The 21,028-nt window shown below is 41.4% G+C and overlaps 1 protein-coding gene and 3 non-coding genes across 5 annotated transcripts in view; all 4 read right to left on the reverse strand.

Annotated features, from left to right (window-relative positions):
* arhgef10 (Rho guanine nucleotide exchange factor (GEF) 10) overlaps window positions 1-21,028 on the reverse strand; it is a 58,674-nt gene that overhangs the window by 12,223 nt on the left and 25,423 nt on the right. For both annotated transcript variants that reach the window (XM_049596197.1, XM_049596196.1), the window contains 10 exons: window positions 20,769-20,953; window positions 16,067-16,182; window positions 13,964-14,091; window positions 12,292-12,392; window positions 11,810-11,931; window positions 9,470-9,556; window positions 8,373-8,599; window positions 7,003-7,160; window positions 2,210-2,352; window positions 148-322 (listed from right to left, as the gene is read on the reverse strand). In XM_049596197.1, coding sequence (XP_049452154.1) covers window positions 148-322; window positions 2,210-2,352; window positions 7,003-7,160; window positions 8,373-8,599; window positions 9,470-9,556; window positions 11,810-11,931; window positions 12,292-12,392; window positions 13,964-14,091; window positions 16,067-16,182; window positions 20,769-20,953 — 1,442 coding nt within the window. The remainder of the gene's footprint in view (window positions 1-147; window positions 323-2,209; window positions 2,353-7,002; window positions 7,161-8,372; window positions 8,600-9,469; window positions 9,557-11,809; window positions 11,932-12,291; window positions 12,393-13,963; window positions 14,092-16,066; window positions 16,183-20,768; window positions 20,954-21,028) is intronic.
* On the reverse strand, window positions 9,965-10,038 carry trnai-aau (transfer RNA isoleucine (anticodon AAU)). Its single transcript has one exon. It is a non-coding gene; the product is annotated as a tRNA-Ile (tRNA).
* trnai-aau (transfer RNA isoleucine (anticodon AAU)) lies at window positions 10,600-10,673 on the reverse strand. The gene has a single exon. It is a non-coding gene; the product is annotated as a tRNA-Ile (tRNA).
* On the reverse strand, window positions 11,677-11,750 carry trnai-aau (transfer RNA isoleucine (anticodon AAU)). Its single transcript has one exon. It is a non-coding gene; the product is annotated as a tRNA-Ile (tRNA).

Raw genomic sequence — 21,028 nt, forward strand, 5'->3', positions numbered from 1 at the left:
AAAAAAGCTGAACCTGGAAAGATGACCTTTTTCTCAGAATAATTTTTACTCAGGCTCAGTGTGTGACGAGTAAGTGCCTTAAAAAGCTTAATGTTATTCCCAGTTAAGACCTAATATTTCAGTCTAGAAATGAGAGTTATGTCTTACCAGGCAGTGTATTGTGGACAGGTGTGGCAATGTTAATGTCCTGCAGGTGCTCCAGGGTCTCGGTGTGGAAAAGGCGCAAAGTTGAACCAGAGCTGAAGGCGATCCAGATGCCAACCCCAGCCACCACCATGTGGGACACCACCATGCCCTCTTCCTGGTGGGCCTCCAGCTGCCTCTGGATGGTGAAGACAGGGCAATGTGACAGGACTTAGGCCTTTACTTTTGCACATTCATCATAAATTCAGCCTGTGGGAGGATGTCTACCACCAAAGTAAAAATAACCGCTATGATGGCTGAGTGAATTCAAAATATCAGCAAGTAAAATCTACTTCTAAGGACTTTTTAAGTGATAATTAGACTAAAACCTGAAAAACAAGTGTGAAAATATGAGCATGAGATCTCAAATAACAGCCTGAGTCAAAAAAAAACAAACAAAACACAACTGTTACCATAAAAATTGAAAGCTGTGGTCCTTCCTCTGTACTGAAGAGTAGGGACAAGCATGTAAAGGTTGTATTTGGTTACTGTTCTGCAGGTGATTAGTGTTAATTACCTGATTACCAGCTAATTAGCTATGTAGCCTGCAAACTGCGGTTAGCAGTGCACATTTCTCCGGTGAATGTTTGTTTGTTCAACGAGCTAAGGTGCAGGAGACTCCAGCATGAAATTTTAAATCTTAATTAACCTGTGTTGTTGCTTTAACTCTGTGACAGGTTGCTGCCTGGTTGTTAGTCACTGTGACTGTCTACCTACGAGAGAGCATTGAAAATTGCAGCAGGCTGTTGCACAAACAGCACTTTATACTGCCGTTAGTGACATTTTAAACCCAGGCTAAACATGACAGTGGCTTCAGGGTGAAGTTTTGAGTTGTTTTGGCTGTGTGTGAGACTACAAAATAGACAAAAAACTATTTGAGAAGCAATCAACCCACAGAAAGTCTGTCTCAGCCTGTTTAGACTACAGCAGCCCATGCATTGTCTGTGGTTGTAATGTCTGGGACACTGTGATTATGCTGTGCTACCCAAATGGGAATCAAAAGAATCACATTTCTACAATAGGCAACAAAGGATATCAAACAGGGTTTTTTTTTAGTCCAAATGCACCAAGGATGTTTATTCGGGGGTGATGTCAATATTTCAGAACGTAATGAGGCTGCAATGAAGTGTAGTCAAAACAAGAAGCACATGGAAGGTAGTATTTACCAATGTTTAATAAGATCTTTTATATAAATCAAAATTCTAGTCAGTTTTCTTTAACTCTTAATTTGCATTTCTTTCATTAGTGGGAACAAGAATAGTTTCACAAATGTGCAGCGTGTAATTTTTAATTCTCAGTGCATGGAGACCAATAAACTGGGCTTTTTCCATCACCACTGGTTACATAATCTTACCACACATAGCTTTACATGGAGGTGGAGTTATATTTGGCTAGGGAGAGTCCATTCACAAGTGTGTCAGTACAGGGTTCTGATGAAATGTGGTGATGAAGGAGCATGAAATGTAAATGTAATGTTCTGCATTTTGTTTTGCACACATTCATTTATATTGTACAGTAACTTCTTCATCTCTGTCTCTCTCTCTGTTTCCCTTACAGTCACCGCTCTGGACTGACTGTAAGTCCTCGAGGAAAAGAGAGCGAGACAGGCAGGTGGTCCAACATAATGAGCTTAATGAGGCTAAACAGATTATTAGTGAGTGCATGTCACAGGAACGTTACTATTCCTGGACCCACTGCAGGTGCTTTCATTCCCGAAACAAGGCCGGAACATACACAGGGAATAACATCCATATTCCGGGTAAGGAAAGAAGCAATCCCAGGAAGGTTAATGAGGCACCTTCACCTACTAGAGGTTCTTTATATTTTAAGTAGCTGTAGTTTACACCAGTTGCTTCTTGGGCAAACAAATAAATCCATAACTCTGTTCTCAACTTTCCTGCAGGTATACAAGGGTTTTTTACACCACACACACACACACACACACAACAATCTGCTACCCTGCTTTTTTATGATACAGATACAGTATGTAACAGTAGCCTAACAGTATCAGAGCGAGGTTACGTACCTCTACACAGTGTGTGTGGGTGCTGATGATGAAGACCTGTCCGCCCGATGAAGCCCAGAGGTGATCCTCCACAGCCAGCATGGCCTTGACTGGGAGGACTCCCAGTTTCAACACCTTAGGCTTTTCACAACTCCACGAACCATCTGTAACAACAAACACAATACTGGCACCTCAGTACTCCTTCTTTTATTACATTCCTTTTATTATTATTATTGAGTGAGTAACATTTCTGATTACAACACACATCTTATTTCATGTTACATAATCATCATTTCCTCAAGTATTCAAAATTCATGATTTAACCCTGTTTGAAATACTCATCTACATCTACAAGTACCAGACAGGTTGTCATCACAAGAGATATTGCATCCCCACCCACACAATCCTATGCATAGTTCTCACACACACAGGCACACAGATATGAACACACACCTGCCAGCCCACACACACACACAGGACAGGACAGGATAAAGATGCTACACAGGGTTTCTTAGAGTTTATGTGTGCTGCTTCGTGACTTTACAACTCCACTTAATCTACAGAGCTTCAACTGGCACCTCAATATTCAAACAAATAAAAAAATCTGCATTTCACAAAACACATTATGAACAAACACAGAATATTTGGGCTTTGTATTGGCAAGAATTGGGCAATACAGAAGTATCATGATACAGGGGTGCAGGGTTAGCACCAGCACCAGCCAAATGGTGGTAAAACAGGCAAGTGGCTGCTAGATTTGCTTCACGCACAAACCAAAAAACAATGATAACCTTTTAAGTAGCTGGTAGATTTTGGAATCCACCGGCCACAGTGGTAGGTTCATGGGCACAAAAGTTAATTTCCAACCCTGCAGGGACTACAATTCAATATACTGCCATACTGTTAGCAAGGTGATATGTGTGATTCTAATCTAATAACATTTCTAATTTTAGGGAAAACTGTCATAAAATAAAGAACGCACAACCATTTTTAGACAATCAGAACAGTGGGATCTGCATTTGTATTCATCACAGCCTCTGCAACACACTGGCGATATGTTGTTACAAAGGAGTGAAAGAGCCGAATGGCTGAATATAGATTATAACACTGCTATCTCGCAGTTGGGAATTCAAACACAACACAAATCTGCCAAGAATCTTTGCACATAAACTATTAATCAAAAACTGATGAATAGTTTTTTCTAAAGTGTATCGACAACTCTTTTCTTAAACCTCTCTAGAATACATATATTCAGAGAGGATCTGAAATATAATAAAGTAGCAGTATGCTGAAACTTAAGCTACGACAAACAAACAGTACAGTACAGCTCTTCTATTGGTATTAATAATTCTCTTTTGCAAAGAAGACCTGTGGAGGTGTTTCATGCAACAGTTGAAGAAGAATGGTTTACACTTTATATGGAAGACATAATAATAGACACTCTGTCTTTGTAAGTGTCGCCTGAAAAGGTCATCTGCATTTATGGCTCTGCTAATGCTGGTGGAGTGGCCATTGATGGTTTTCACAGCCTTCACTATGAATATAGATGGGCTGCGAGGCATTAGTCAGAGCGGCGCTCTATCCCACACACACCTCCTACACACTCTGTTCTACATGTGCCTGGGCACCTACAGTGCCAGCTCCGCTGCAACCAAACACCCCATGCAGTGCCTTTATAAATATCCACACATTTCATTTCTACAACCATTATGTTCCCTGGTCGTCATAAAATGAGAGCAAATGTTCGCTAGACAGAAAACAGTTCTACATTTGATCAGTTTTACGTACAGCACAATACAGGATTGTGCATCAGTAAATTGCCTTTCTTTTTTACCGACAAGTACTTTTAATTAAAAGATCCCTGTGTTGAATACAGACTTCATTTCCTCCAGATACCACATTCCCTTAGCTAATCTGGGCCAGGAAGTGAATGAGGCCTCACCAATCGCGTTTGTTAAGAGAAGGTACAAAGGCGGCTATTGAAGGCAGAGGTGCCACGCAGGGAGAGATGGTCTTTCAGAGGTACAGTAATGACGGGGGAAGTGAGGGTAATCTCCCTTTAAAGGGGCTAGGTGGGATTAGCATTCCAGCAATGCCCTGTGTATATTATTGCAATAATCATGCTGTGTAGGTAGATGTACATCAGGAGAAAAAAGAAAAGGAAAGGAGCAGCGGAGAAGAAGAAAAAAAATGACAGGAGTGCCAACTTGCAGTCTTACGTAAGTCTGCCCACATCTCTCACTTCTTAAACTGTAGCATTCCTTCATGTCAGTGTCAGCTGCAGCAAACTACTCATCACAGTGTGTGTGTGTGTGTGTGTGCGCGCACAGCAGCACACAAACCAGACAGTGAACGCTGATTAAACAAGCCAATTGTATTTTGACAAAGCTCTAACAAACAACAAGAAATGTGCAATATTCTCAACAGGAAAAAGTAGATGCTGCAGCATGGCAGAACAGAGGTGAACAGAGTTTATGTCCTGACCGTCTGGCTGTGATGTGCGACCTTTGCCGAATCATTGCCTCCTTCTCTCTCCATCTCTCGCACAGTCAGTCACAAAAGGAAATAGCAAGGATGGCAGAATGAGGCTGACTGGCCTGCTTCAGACATACTGCCTCTACAGCAGGATAGCATTCCCATGCGGGATAACTCAGATGGCTTTAAAGACAAAACAACATCCCCGTCTGTTCAGCTATTTTTGATGTCTTGTCACTGTTCACAGGGAGGGTCCCCTTTGAATCAGCTGGCAGTTTAACATCAAAGCATATAAGCTGATCATTTTCCTAGTTCTGCTTGCTTTCCTCTGTGCAATGTAAACCCTGGGTCTACTTTAAATGCTAATGGGGTACAGGCAGAGCCCTTCACTGTGATTAAGAACTTGAGCAGCATTACAACGGGGGATGCAGGGAACAGTTTCCCCACCAAACTATGCAGGATGACTCATCATTTTAGCACCAGGCATCGTGTTCTAGTGACAGTGACAGAGCTGTTGATTGGAAGACACCATACAAATCAGACTTAAAAAGATCTAGGGCCAGGATTTTCTTCTGGGAATTCGTTTGACACACCAGTGATGATGAATGATGAACAGCAGCTACTAAAACTGTCGGAACATTCAGATTCACTGAAGCCAACACTGGCATACTCTGTGCCAGTGTCTAATAATTGGTGTGTGGAGTATTAAAGGGGGAAAAGAAATGACACATGCATCACAACAAGGAGTAATGAGTAGCCCTGAACATTCCTGAATGGTTACATAGATATAGTATGTTTCTGCCAAAGCTGTTGCTCAACTGTGGAATGAGCAAGAACAGTTTTTCCTCCTGTGTTTCTGTCCCCAGGCCATTGTGCATATTCTTTCTGTTTCTCTCTCTCTCTCTCTCTCTCTCTCTCTCTCTCTAGCTACAGACCAACTTAACAGAACAAAGGTACAAACTGTGCAAGGACGCTTACAGTAAAGGGACAGTTCATCCTGAAATCAATTTTTTTCCCTCATACCTGTTGTGCTGTTTATCAATCTAGTTTGTTTTGCTGTGAGTTGCAGAGTGTTGGAGATATTGCCGAGTTTTTCAAATGTATTTTTTTTGGTGCTTTGAGTGCAACAAGCCGAGTGACATCTAGTTCCATTACAGTCAAGAGCATTCAAGACATCTGTACGGCTGATATCTCCAACACTCATCTCACACCAAAACAAACTAGACTGATAAAATAGCACTACAGCTAAGAGGAAAAAATAGGTTTTTTTAATTCGGGGTGTCCTTTTGAAAGTTCTTCCTCAGAGAAGTTGTTGTTGTACATTTAATTTGAGTCAAATGAGCGCACGGAGGAAGGAATATGTGTGACTGAGGTTAGTAAAACATGCCTCGAGCAATGGTGGCATCACAGGATAGCGACACCAATACTTACGTTTGACAGCCAAGAATTACAAGGATTCTGTTTCCTCGTGTTCTGAATATGCACTTATCTTTACCCACATTATGTTACACAGAGAAAAACACTGAGAGGAGGAGGCTCAGATTGTCTCTCTCTGTTTGCAATGCTATGAAAGCCAATAAGAGACAGAACAAAACAGAATGTGAAAGACTGTGGGAAGAGTGCAGCTCAGATCCTCTCCTCTAATGTGTCTGTGCTTGTTTGGAGGGAAGACATTAAATAGGTCACCGCGAACAGATTGGATTCTCCCAGACAACCGAGCGAACGGAAACAGAACCCCAACACAGAGCAGAGGAGACCCCTGACCTCGAGCTACACACTGAGCCTCTGACTTGCACAATAACGCCAACCCAGTGACTCAGAGAGAAAGAAAAATAGCAGTTAGAGCGATGGACCTAAAAACAACAACTCTGCGTATGTTCTTCTCCCCAGAATAATCCCTTTCATTCAGTGCTGTCAGATGATTCAGCGTTTTAACAAATGTTCTGCCTATAACTGAATAAAGTCCTCAGATAATGGTGCTAGTTGCTTTTGGTACATGGTGTCAGCAGGAGTGTGTTAAATGTTGCTACATCAAACAACGTTACCAAGTCAGCAACAGTGCTCTCATTCATGGCCAATTATGTTTAAGGCTACAAAATTCAGGGCTGGTGCAGACTAAATACTGAGGTAAACACTGCCAGCCTACACAGCTCTAAAACCAAATCTAATTAACTCAATGAATGCATTTCTGTTTTACATAATAACAGTGATTTAACCTCATAATTGCCCTAATTATAGCCATTAAAGAGAATCAACAAACATCACAAAGGACGAATTCTGAGACTATAACAGAAGAAATACACAAATTGACAAATCCCCTCCCCTCCTGACACACACACCTTGTGATCTGGAGTAGACCGCCACAGAGCCGCTGACCAGGCCGACGTACAGACAGTGTTTCTTATAGACCAGGCTGGTGACGGTGGACTTGTCAGGGGTGAAGAAATGCTGCAGACGTACTTTCTTTGACCGCTGGCTGCTCTTATACACAATGATGCTGAACAGGAGAGAAGATAAGAAACAAATATAATACAGTGTGCATCTTTATTTGACATTTTAAATGATACCTGCAAAAATAAAATGTAATCTAAATAAATTAATTTTGTAGCTTCAACAACTGAAACATTTTCAAAATGCATTTTGGGAGGTTTTCTTCTTGGTGTACTCACTTTCCCTGACGCTGGATTATTACTAAGTGACTTCCCACAATTACAAGAGTACTTTTTGACAAACTGTAAAAGAACACCCTGACCTTTTGTAGCGATACCAATGCTGAATCCAATTTTAAAATGGATGCGGTGCCTAAGGACACAGCAATGATACTTTTAAATTCTACACTGCATTATGGTCCATTGATATATCCAAATATATTGGATAGATGCCTTTGTTCTTTAATCCTGACATTTACTATGAATACATGCATAATTACAACCTGACATTTATCATTCATGGCACATAATTAAAAACTGTGATTTATTAAAACGTAACATATTGCATGGACACAGCTGACTTTAAAAGTTTCGCAAAAAAGTTTGTAATTAATTTGTACAAAACTTAAAAAGGCCAGGGTTCCCATACATCATTACCAATGAATTTTCAAAATGTTTCCATCATATTTTACCCCATTTCCATGACTTTAAGCAGTTTAAAATAGATATACCTATACAGTGATCAGGGCATCATAATTAGGGTCTTACACCAGTGTGCTATGCCCTCACACAGGCATTGCAGCAAAAATGTAGCATGGTTTATAAACTTGAATGTTTTGTGGCCACACATACAGTAGACACAGAGCGGTAACGTTATCTGGCCTGTCTACAGCAAGTGTGAAAAATGCGCTGATGCTGGCAGTTTGTTGAGTGGCCTTTTGGTTGTCTTGATGCTTTCTCCTTTTAGCATACGCCCATGTTGCCTGTGTCAAACATAGTGGCATTTCAACAGCTGCATAGCGCGGCACTAGATTTTACAGCAGTAACACAAGGAATGTATTTCGCATAACATTAAACATATTTTGGGATTTTTGTGGACATATTTTAAACAACAGCCAAAACAATAAATATTTAAAACTTTTCTAAAACATTCTTTCAATTCCAAACCATTTCCGGGCCTGGAAAACCAAAAGCTTTTCTTCTTTCATAACTTTTCCAGGAATTTCCTGACCGTGAGAACCCTGCAAGGCACACTTTTGTAAGTACACTGTGTGCTGTACCTGCCCTCCTCCATGCCCAGACAGACACTGGGAGAATCGCTGGCCTTCGCTGTGGGGGTGTGGTTGTTTTCAGGGGCATTCTCGCCGTTCTCCTGGGGCTGCTCTGCAGGGACGTAGGCCATGCAGAGGATACGGGACTCCACGTTGAAACACTCTGTCACCTTGGGGCTGCAGCTTTGCATGGCCACTATGGAGATCTGGCCCATCTGGTTTGTGCAACTTGCAACCTGAACAAAGATAAAGAAAACATTTGTTTTAGGGATACTTTCATTAATTTATGCAGATGGATCACTATCAATGAATAAATGTTTTAGCCCAGTTAAGGCTGAGCATCTTTCTAAGAGACACCCAGCTCCAAAAGCACAGTGTAAATGAAAGAAACAAACAGCACTTAACAAATAAGCAACCACTGAAGTACATCTTTAGGAATGCAACAAATTTATGTCATAATAGGCCAATTTAAAGGCAAAATGATTATACTTAGTAACACTTACTTAAATTCACATTTCAGTTTAACATCTTTCAGCAACAGTTTCTATATTACCTCACTGTTAAAATAACCAGCTGGAGTGATGTTTGTGTCTCTAACAGACCCAAGGTTTATCCTGAGTGTCAGAAACACTGCATTAACAGTAATTACCATAGTTATGACAGTCATTGTTTATTTTGAGGAAAAACGTCAGTACTGAAGCAATCATTTTCAAACCCAGATTGTTTTTCTCAAGGGTACGTTTGGACATTGTAATTGATAAACAGCAAAAACTAACCATCTGTTCAGCTAACACATTATAGAGAAAAACAGTGCTCTGCCAAAACTAAGAACCACACTCACTGACAGAAAAGTGGTTGAGCTTAAATAATCTTAGCTGCTGAAAAGAAGAGGACTGATAGACCATTTGCCAATAAACACTAGTGAGGCCCCTGAATTGGTTCGTCCAGAGCTACAACTACTTCTTGCTGTGGGTGAAAGAAGCTCACATTACTATAGGTAGCCACTATACAGTAAACCTTAGAAAACAAACCTCATGCTGTGTAATTGTTGAAATGTAAGCTAACACAGTGCTTCTTTTCTGAACAATGTAGGACAAATGTCTCACCCAGACACAGCCATGGCCCACAACGGGAGTATCTGCTGTGCTCTCTGTGTTGATATGGGGCTCTGGATTATGAACAGCACATTCCACCTGCCATAGAAGAGAAGAGAGAGTGATAAAGAAATAAGGTCAGATAAGTATCAAGTCACTGTGAGGGTATTCACAAAGTAAATAAAACAGGTGTTTCTACTTTCCAGTTAGTGTTGATCAGTGTCAAGATAGACAGAAACCTATAAAGGTCTTTGTGAGATTCAGCCACCCTACGTGAGCAAACCTGCCCCACTGCCGTTTGACACCTGTCATTCTATGCTTTGCTGATCAGTACACACAGTTGTGTAGGGGGTGCTGAATTATGGCAGAGAGTGAGTATTGTGGTGGACATACACAGAGACAGCCCACTATGCCGTTACATTTCTAGCCAGCATTTGACAACATGGATAAAACCCATTACATGACAACTCTACCCAGACAGCTGCCTTTTGTTCTGTCAAAACTTAATGGCCCGTACGGGGATCGAACCCGCGACCTTGGCGTTATTAGCACCACGCTCTAACCAACTGAGCTAACCGGCCATGTGCACATGTGGGTGAGTATTCTGGTCTACACACACAGTAGTCTCGCTCACCAGCCCTTTCTCAAGAAAAGAAAGGTCTGGCTGGGCCGACTCTCACTTTAAGATTAGAGAAAAATGCCCCGGCTGCTTGTATTTCTTTCAACCAATCACAATCGTTCTGGGTGGTGCCACATCAACGGTGAGCTTGCAAAAATATTTCCGGGGGGGAACAGGTTTTGGTGTAACACGCCCACAAAAATATCGCCTACAGGACGCGAACCATGGCAGAAAAATGGCTACATCCCCGCAAGATCAAACACCGCAAAAGTGAGTAAAGGACGTGTTGAAAACAGCTTAAAACTGCTACACAACTGGAGGTGGTAGGGCGGGACTTCAACGGGTGGCTCGTTCCGCCCAATGAGAGGCTGATCTATGCAGTGAACTTCCGCCCACTCAGACTACATACACAGAGACAGCCCACTATGCCGTTACATTTCTAGCCAGCATTTGACAACATGGATAAAACTCATTACATGACAACTCAACCCGGACAGCTGCCTTTTGTTCTGTTAAAACCAAGTGGCCCGTACGGGGATCGAACCCGCGACCTTGGCGTTATTAGCACCACGCTCTAACCAACTGAGCTAACCGGCCATGTGCATGTGGGGGCTGTGTTTCAACACAGTGTGTACGTCAGGGGCATATAACTAGTGTAATCTGACTCCATTGCATTTTTGACTCCAAGTGTCATGTAATGGTATCCAGCTAGAACATAAATACAAACTCCAATTTTCATGTTGCCCACTGTAGTTAGATTTTTGTTAACATGAAACTGTTTTTTCCCCCCCGTTTTAATTACTGTGTTCCTTTGTTTTGGAGAGGAGGAGACCTCTGTGGATAATTCGGCTCCTGGCAAAAACTTCCTGAACATATGGATCAGAAATAAAGTAAGCAAATATTTATTTATCAGAGAAGATATATGAGCACACATAAGCTCCTGCTAGGTGAGCAACCCATCTGTGACATGCCAAACAGTGTAGGAAAAACACTGATTTGTAACATGAAACTGCTTTATTCAGTGCTTTTACTGGATTAAATCACCTGGTACGTTTGTTTTGGAGAGAAGGAGATCTCTGTGAACAATTCAGCTTCACTGAACACTGAAGGAATTCCAACTTGGAAGTTTCAGCTGGTTGCAATCTACAATCCTTAACGCTAGAAGCCTTTAAATCCCCCTACATATTATACACAGTTTCATTAAGGTGCTATAAATTATGACCCGTACTGGGAGCAAATCCTCGACATTGGTCTCATTAGCACCTTGCCCTGACCAACTGAGCTCACCAGCCAACTTACACTTTCTTTGGCCCACTTGATCAGTCAGATCAGAGTGTGGGATTTAGGGCACAGAGTTACATACATAAATTGAGACATGGACACTCAGACAGTTGATTTAAGATACCAATTTTACTGATAACCCTCTCATCTGTAGTAAATACCTGAGTTACTATCTCAAACTCACAAACAATTTTTTGTCAGTGGAGAAAGGATATTTAAGATACCGTGACACCTCCAGTATATCAGTTATGCTATCTGATATGTTGTGTATCTCTTAACAGCTAGTATAACCTCTAGCACTGGGCCATAATGTGAGCACTGGCCCGTACGGGGATCGAACCCGCGACCTTGGCGTTATTAGCACCACGCTCTAACCAACTGAGCTAACCGGCCAATGTGTATCCCACCACAGCCTTCATTTCAGAAACTTGTAGCAAAGGACAATGTCGCACCTTAAATTCTTGTAGTTTTGACATGACCACAGGCATTTGTCGCAGCAACAGAGGGTGTTTCTGCTTCTTGATCTGATTCCCATCATCCTCTGCAAAGAACCAGCCCTGCAGGTTGTCCTCCTCTGACGTCAAACACAAACACACACACACACACAATAAACACTTCATTCAATAATGTACAGTATGCAGTAAGTGTTTTAAATCAAAAGTTACCTGTCGGCAGAATACTAGACTCTAGAAGTCACATTGTAAAACTAAAACTATCTAACTTAATATGTTGTTAACCTAACAGATACTATCCAATAATGTTCAACAGTAGTAACTTGGATACTTATAGGCAATGGATTGAAGAGACAGATATACCAGTGGGTGCAAAGAATGATCCATCATATTGTATACATGCATGGATACACCATTAAAATGGGAAAAAAATATTGTGCAACTGAGACAGTGGAAGTGTACTGCCAGACAGTGTACTGTACCTAGAGCCAGCTTAGCCATCTGCAAGTTACTGATCCATGACTGTTTAATGGCTGGGCTGAGAGTATTGAACACTGCACTGAAGTAAGTGGGTTTACCCGACCTGCCGATAGAGAGGACAAAACAAAAACACCATTAATGTAAGAGAGAAAAAAATCAAACCTTTAGTACCATCATATCAAAATCACAAATATCCAAACAATGCATTTCAGGACATATTTTGAGACAAGCTTTTTTTTTTAGTGTCTTGAACTTTTCTCATTGTAACACTAGATTTACTGAATATTTGTTCTGACTGAGCTTAAAAAATAAGCTTTACGTGGTGAGTCAGAACAACAGCAACACACTGGACAGGAGGTCAGAATTCATAACTGCAGGCTGCTGCACTTTTGATGACATTAGACAGGATTATAACAACACTTGTTATCATTTCTGTTCATTGCTAACAAAAAAAAATCCTCACTATCTGTATGGGCTGCAATTTTAGGGCAGTGCACTTTAAACAAAAATAGGCATTTTGAAGTTAAGAGAAGCTGAAAGTTAATCTTTTACGACATAAAAGTCATCGCATAGAGCTTGAACCAGACAGTATTTATGATGTATTTGTGAACCAAATATGAGGAATGCTTTTACAAGATTGCACTGAATGATTAATGCACTTTGAGACACTTGAGGCAACCATAGGGCCTGGATTTGCACTGACATCTAAGCAGTCATGTTAATGATTGAATATTCTTGCATACACACTGGTCCACTGCTTAGCATCTTTTACAGTAAAATATAGTCAAATAAAGCAAGCTCTTTCTGGGTTAAATTCCAGCCAAGGGGGCACATGAGTGTGTCAATGCAATGCTGACTGACGAGACAAGACTGTGACAGAAATGCGATAGAAGTCAATGTCAATTATCGCTTCTATCAGCAGGTCATGAAGCCATTATGTGTGCATGCGTATGTGGTGGGGGTTCTGTCTGAAATGCATCACTCCCGTCCCTGACTGATGGTGAGAAGTGTTGTGATTTGTGTGCTTTGCGATTGAGGGATCAGGGGAGGAATGAGAGCAGCACAGCTGTGTTTCCAAACATACCCGTGGATAATCTCACCAGCTAAGTGTAGCGGGGATGAGGGATGGAGTGAGGAAGTTAAAGAGAGAGGGATGGAGTGAGGAAGTTAAAGAGAGAGAGAGAGAGAGAGAGAGAGAGAGAGAGAGAGAGAGACGAAAGACAGCTCTGGTTCCTGAGAGAGAGTGTGAAAACGCCAAAACAAGGTGCACCCTTGGGGAACCACGTGCAGACTATAATAGCGTGTTACACACTGTGTGACATGAGCATTTGTGTTGAGCAACAGCTGCAGTGCTGGGTAGCCTTTGGTTGCAAACACTGATGCACATTTCCTCCCCTGAGATTCATGCCTCAGATTAGAGCTGGTGGAGAAACTTGTTTATCCAAATACCCAAATGTGCTCTAATACGCTCTCCTCAAGCTACAGACACACAGGACATGAGGAAAAAGCAGGATAAGAGGGGATAAAGACAAACCAAGGAAAAAAAAGACAAGGGTGGGGGGCAAGGGCAGAGACTGGTGATTGTTAAAATGCTGCATGTGCGATTTGTATTGTATGAAAGACAATTAAACCTCAAGAGATGTGTATATATATGCATGTGTGTAAAACACAAACTTGTCATGTTTGCCAGGCAGCTGGAGTTGGATCCGACACCGGTCAGCTGCCCTGATCTCTTCTTCCTTCTTCAGTATCAGCCTCTGGAGACCTGATACCCAATCCTGCGCCACTGTGGGGTTTACATTCTGTACACAAGGATATTTGGGGGATAGATAGAAAAAAACAGAGGTAAAGAGAGGGAGGAAAAGAGTCAAGAAATTAAGGGGAAAAATAAGAGTGTGAGAGAAAGAACGGTTTAGGGATGGGATCATGATTGGGAACAGGAATGTAATAAATGTACTTCAGAGCATTTAAACATCATAAAAACCACATTTATTTAAAGACATTCATTTACATTGTGTGGCACAAAGATAAAAAAACCTGCCACTGTAATGCAGTCCAGTAAATTACATTCACACATATTTCTGAGGCTGCGGTATGCAGAGTTTTTGTTTTAGACTGCATTATAATGGACTGTAAGTGGTTTCAAGTATCTTTGCTCCTCCATATATGGAAATACAATACGTCTTAATTACATCCTTCACTCCACTCACATATATACTTTTCTTGCCAATCAGTGAAGACTGCTTTATAGATCATCAGTGGATCAGTTTTGATGGAAGCAATCTGAAATTTGGCCTTAAAGGAATACTTCACGCCCCAAAATAACCACTGGTATATCAGTTACTCACTCAATGTTACATTGAATTTGTGAAGAAAATTTTGTTTTTCTCACTCACCTACACGGTGAAAAAGGAATCCCAGAACACTGAAAATTCTTTCCCAATTGAAGTTAATGGGGGCCATGTTTACCAACAGCAAAACTATATCAAAACATCCATTTACAAACTCTCAAACAACTCCTCCGATGGAGAACTGAACTGAAAGTGGAACTTATCTATGCTCTCTTCAAAGCCAGAGTCCAAAAAAGCTGCTGGTCTACCACTGCCTTAATTAGTTAGTTTGTCTGTGTCAGCTCCTCCTGTTTTGGACTCTGGCTTTAAAGCATAGATAAGTTTCATTTTCAGTTTAGTTCCTTGGCAGAAAGAGCAGTCTGTCGAGTTGTTTGAGAGTTTGTAACCAGACGTTTTGATATGAAGGTAAAAGCTGATCCCCTATGACTTAAAAAAATCAAAAATATTCTTCATTTCTGGATTCTTCATTCATCAGAGTCATGTGAGAAGAACAGCCTTCACTAATTCATTGTAACACTAGGGGATTAATTAATATACAAATGGTTATTTGGTGACAGGGGGTGACAGCCTTGACCTTTCAACTTATGATTCCAAAATGTATGAAGAACATTTCAGTATATCTATTATTAAAATAGAGTCAGTACAATTTAGGCTATGAAATTTAGTGTTGAGGAAAATGCTTGGCTGTGCACAGCTCAAACATCCCACTCCTGTTTTTTTTTTCTTTCCTTTCCCATCAACCTCTCCATCCCTCCCTCCATCTCTGGGACACATGTCTCTCTGAGAGCCTCTCTGTTCACTCTGCCTCCCACTCTGCTTCTGACAGACCTACCAGCACAGCACAAACACAGCCTCGCACACATTCATGCTGCGCTGTGCAAACTAAGCCTCCGTCCCAACAGCACAGACAGGCTTGTGTGTGGCCACATGATATGACAGGCTTGAACGGTGCAAATCAAGACTTAAGAGACTCCCAGTCTCCCAGAGACAAATTGCCCACGCCGGCACATTCCAACAGCTTAAACATTATATGTCTTCATAACAGCCCAGCCCTTATGGACCTCTGAGGAGGAAACACCATGAATGTGATTTTAAACCTCCTGAGGTACACGGCAGGAACATTTGTCTATGTCATCTTCTGGTAAGCTTCCAAGAATATAAATAGACAGTATAACTATTCCAGCTAACATTTGGTCAAAATAACACAAAAAAACATCTACTCAGTTATTCATAACAAATTAGATTCACGACTTGTCTTGATTGTTTGCCTTGGTAATGACTTTAAACTTGATTTTCTTTTTACACTGACTCCCTTTCAGGCATGATAAACTGATGCTTCTCTGGATTAAATGAAGTATAGAGATGTATTGAGTTCCACCGATGTATTTCTAACTCAGTGCTTGTGTTTAGCACAGTCATACAGTACCTGGTAGTTCCCTTTGAGGCTGCCGATCATGCCGGAGATCTGGTTCACCAGGCTGAGGTCATGGATTAGGTTCTGCAGATCTTGATACAACTGGCCTGGGCCCATGTACAACTTGTCTACACAGAAACATACAAAAGCAAAGTATTAACCAATGTCTTGTTTTCGGCATTTCAGAACTTATACACTGCAAATAAACGTCCAGTGGATGTGAAGCTACGCTGGCTGAAAATAAATGAAATGTTCAAATTTAGTCACAAAGCTTTAATGGAGATTGTCAACTCACAGATAGCAGTGACTCATAGATATACATTCCCACGCATACACAACCGAGAGGGAGCAAGTAAATTGAACTGAGACCTAAAAAGCGGCGACAGTCGCCTTATAGAAAGTTGGATACATAAGCAGCAATGAGTGAGGCCAGACTGATGAGAGACACAGTTAAAATTGGACTAACAAAGATCAATAAAGGCCAATCAGTCAGTTTCCCACGGGGAGCTGTGACAGCTCTGCAAACTTGGCAGTGATTCTCACCAGTGTGCCCGCTTGTTCACAAGAACATTATGATCTCGTGTTTGCTTTCAGAGGCCACGCAGATATTGCGATTTTCAGTGTCAGCATATATCATTCTGTCTGTTCTTTGCTTGTGTACCTACTGTGTGTGTGCTGAAATATGTATGCAGTTATGTATCTGCCTCTCATCATTTTTGCATTCAAAATATCAAACCTAATGAACGTATGTGATGTGATGAGAGTGGTTACTGTGTTGTTGTCCTGTGTCAAGAGGAAACAAGGGTTTGCTTTGTGCACAGTGCTGCACAGAACACAACCACATAGCTCATCAAAGGTTTGGCAGGCCTTCTTCTCTTTATCTCTCTCTCTCACGCACACATACACACAATCATAAAGATAATCATGAAGAACAGTTTGCATAGAGTACAGGGGTTACGCCAGTTGGTTGGTGAAAACTGTCAACAGACAAGTTATCAAGGGCATTCAATTAAAATGTACAGAGCTCTTTCAAATTAAAACCTCATGGCAAACACTTCAGTGCACACAACATGGCCATTCAGAGTGTGCATCGGTGAACAAACAGTTAAAGAGTCTTTGGCACCAGAATGACTTTGTTTGCTTCTGCCATTCTACTTTCTCTTCTCCCTTCCCTTCCTTCTCCTCCTCCTCCTCTTCTTCTACAATAGTCACAGAATCTGCCTGGCGCTCCAGTTCCATGGCAACCCAGTCCAGTGCTCTCCTGAAGGTCTTGCTGAGTGGGAATTCAGGGGACATTTTACCCCCATTTGTGCATCACTACAATCTGCATTTGTAGGTGGTCTCTGGGAGAATCGCTCTAAAATGTCGCCCTCTTGGTTTGTACGCAAGAGGCTACTCCGAGACACCGAAATACTGTCGTTCTTACACATGCATGGGCACCCCTGCACACAAAAGCACACACTGAACACAGCAGGCCTGCAGTAGTTTATATGGGTTTTGGATTTCATTGATGTTTTCATGGTCAGTGATTCATGTCACTGGATCCAATCATAGCCGCCCTTCAATACATCTGTAAGTTACGTTTTACTTACATAAACCATAAATAGGATCAAATAATAAATGTGTTGCTGGAGTGTGATGTGCACTTTTGTTGCCATATTTTTGTGTTTTTCATTTCGCTAACTGCTTTCTCTAATGGAGCTGTATGCAATTTTCATGGCTCATCTGTCTCAGCAAAGGCTGACACACAGGGGGTTGAATTCAGGTCAGGGCAGAAATGCTGAATAAACCTCGCATGCTTGTTCCATGGCGTGTAACGCTTGGAGCGAGTACAACTACAACAGTTCATTTATAACCAAAATCATATGATAAAGTGCGATCTTGGGATTCTACTTAATATTACTCAATACTGGCATTGTTTAATAACAAATACGTGATTGAGCTTTATATTTTGCAATATCCCTGTGCATGATTTGAGTTCAAATCAAACAGGCAAGTAGTTTGAATCTATTTCTTTTTATTCTACTCTGTTAATAAAAGGCCTTATGACCTATGCATGACTATATTTCATCCCTCTTCTCAACTATCTTTTGCTGTATATTATCTTAATTTAATAATACAGATAACACACAACTGAATTGATCATTCCCACAGACAAAACGGGCACTGTGTAACTCATTTCAACCCGGGTCCAACTTCCTGAATAGCTCTTTGTGAGAGTGCCAAATGCCACGAGTTTTCTAACAAAACAGGCCTGGCAGCATCATTGGAAACACACCAGTCATCTCAGCAGTTACACACTTCTTAAAAACAAACAATATATCTACAAATTACATACTGACTGTAAGCAGCAGGAAAAAAGTAATGGGCTGCATGGTGGTCTGATTGCTATGCAGTGTGGAGAAGAGTTGAGCTAAGCAGACAGACACGAAAAGAGGTGACATCATATGCTGGAGAGCCTTTTCATTGTCTTCTAGCAGCCTGGTCACCGAGCTGCATTTGGCTGCGCACAGTTGACTGAGGAACAATTGTTTCCACTTGTTAAAAGTTCCTGGACAATGCACACATTTGTATGCGCACACATATTCCGAAAGACACACACAGAGCTGAAGTTGGTGGGGGAATAACTAAATCAGAAAGAGGTAACTGAGTTAAGGTCATTAAGTTATTCTTGAGGAATATAAATAAGTCCTGTTATAAGAGCCAAACAATATACTTGAGACCCATATGGCCTCCCTCAGGCCGATAAGGAGTGTGTGCACACACTTGTATCATCACATCGGGTTAAGATGTGGCCCTGAACCTGTCTGTCAGCTGCAGCCTTAGGAAAACCCTACAGTAAGACCAGATGTTGTTCAGTTCTGTCTGTGCCATCTGTTACCTACACTCTTGCAATTGCTGGACTTTATATATAGCTCAGTGAAGTATCAGAGGGAGACAGGTGGCCTGGCAGGAGATGGATGCAACAGAGAGCGCACTGAGTATGCACTTGTATCACTTGATTTCATTACAGTTGAAATATATGGGTTGAAGTATATCCTTTCTTGACTATCAATGAACATTTATCTTTCAGTAATCAAACATGGCAGATGAACTATATGCCATTGTACACAAAAATACATCACAGGATTTCTCAAAAGATAAATGCAGTGAGTATCTTAGTGGTAGTGACTTCAGCCCACTAGCATTGGCAATTGAAAGAGTGACCCTCTGACCTCACCTTGAATACAAACCACCTTTGACAGACCGAGGATAACACAGTATCAGAGCACTCACCACCCCAGCAAAGTGCACTACCATTACTTTGGCACAAACTTGTACACACAAAAAGAAATCTACATCCTAGAATAAAAACTGCAGTGCTGTTACCACAAAAATATACACTTTCGTTATGCCTCTTGTTTGTCAGATCTGGGCCTTTTAAAGTGGCTGAGCAGCTGTCTGCGACAGAGGAAAACCCAGTGGAAAGACTGAAATCATTGGACACGGCAGCCAGCGGACCAGAGGATTGCAGAGGGGAAAAATACTCACACTCAAGAGCTGGATGGTCTGTGTGGGACTGACACCATTTTAGAAATGTCTGTGAATGTCCAACAAGAAACAACTATTTATTCTACGTTAACTTTCTCTTAATGTAGGAAACAGTTCTGTTGGTTTATTGAAAGAATGCATCACTCACAAAATGATCATCTGTGCATCAATTCCTCACCCTGTGTTACCTTGAAATCACGAGGAAAACTTTGCTTTCCTCACATGCCTCCATGGTGAATGAAGAATCCAAAAACTGAGAAAATTCTGGATGAATCCAAATAAAAGGGGGCCATATTTAACACAAGCAAAACTACATCAAATCCTCACTTTACAAATTGTCACACAACTCGCGCAGTTCAGTCCAAGTATCATTTATCCAGTCGTATGTTCAGTATTTTCATTATGCATTTTTGACAAAACCTTACAATTTGAAACACCTCAGCATACAAGTAGCGTGCCTGGGCAAGCGTGTGTGTGTGTTGAACTCTACTTGCATTCCACTGAGCAGAGTTCAAATGCTAGCCATCCATGCCTGAGACTGTCTATACACAAGTGTTTTAAATAGTAAGGTTTTAGCTAGTGTTTACCAATAGATACATGAGACTTTGATTACACTGCAGCAGTTGTGTGAGAGTTTGTTTGTAAACCCCATTTACTCCGATTCATCAAGAATGTTTTCTGTTTTAGGATTCTTCTATCATCAGAAAAACTTTTTCATCATGAATTCAGTGTAACACAGGGTGCGTAACTGATACACAAATTATCATTTTGTGGGCTAAGTATTCCTTTCAAATAATGCCACTTGATTTGTTTGATCCAACCGTTCCAGATGCTGCAGGTAACAATTAAAATTATAGCCCTGGAGAGAGTCATACTTCAAAGCCACTTGACAACCTCTAAACTACGTCTAAACAAGCTTAGAGAGATATTCACCTTTCATCACCACAGAGAACTTTATTAACCAGTCATCAAGCACAAGCAGTAAACTAACCAGCAGGTGTTGACTCTTATCCCACAGTCTCAAATCCCCATGGCCTACTTGGCACTCCAACAACTCAGCTAATTGAACTCTCATACCTTCTCTACCAGACCTTTTGCCCCCTGTTGACAGAGAAAGAAACAGCGCCAAAAACAGACAGGAATGCTGATTTAAAATAGCAGAATGTGACACTGTGATTCATACTTGGCTTAGCGTTGATGACCACCTTCTCCCCAGAATGAGATGTTGGGTAGCGGCTGTTGTCGGCCATGTCCTCGCTGGATCCAAACTCGACCACTTCAACGAAGCTCAAAGGCACGCTCCACTTAAGAAGGAACTTCTGGTCGAGGGGGGCATTGCCACTGCCACTCCCACTGCCATCCTGACATCTGGACAGAGCAGAAAGAAGGTCACATGTCAAAGGGGCTCTGGTTGATATTGTTCCTAACACCTTGCTTATGGTG

Source organism: Epinephelus fuscoguttatus, linkage group LG14 (assembly GCF_011397635.1).
Source record: "Epinephelus fuscoguttatus linkage group LG14, E.fuscoguttatus.final_Chr_v1".
Classification (NCBI taxonomy): domain Eukaryota; kingdom Metazoa; phylum Chordata; class Actinopteri; order Perciformes; family Serranidae; genus Epinephelus; species Epinephelus fuscoguttatus.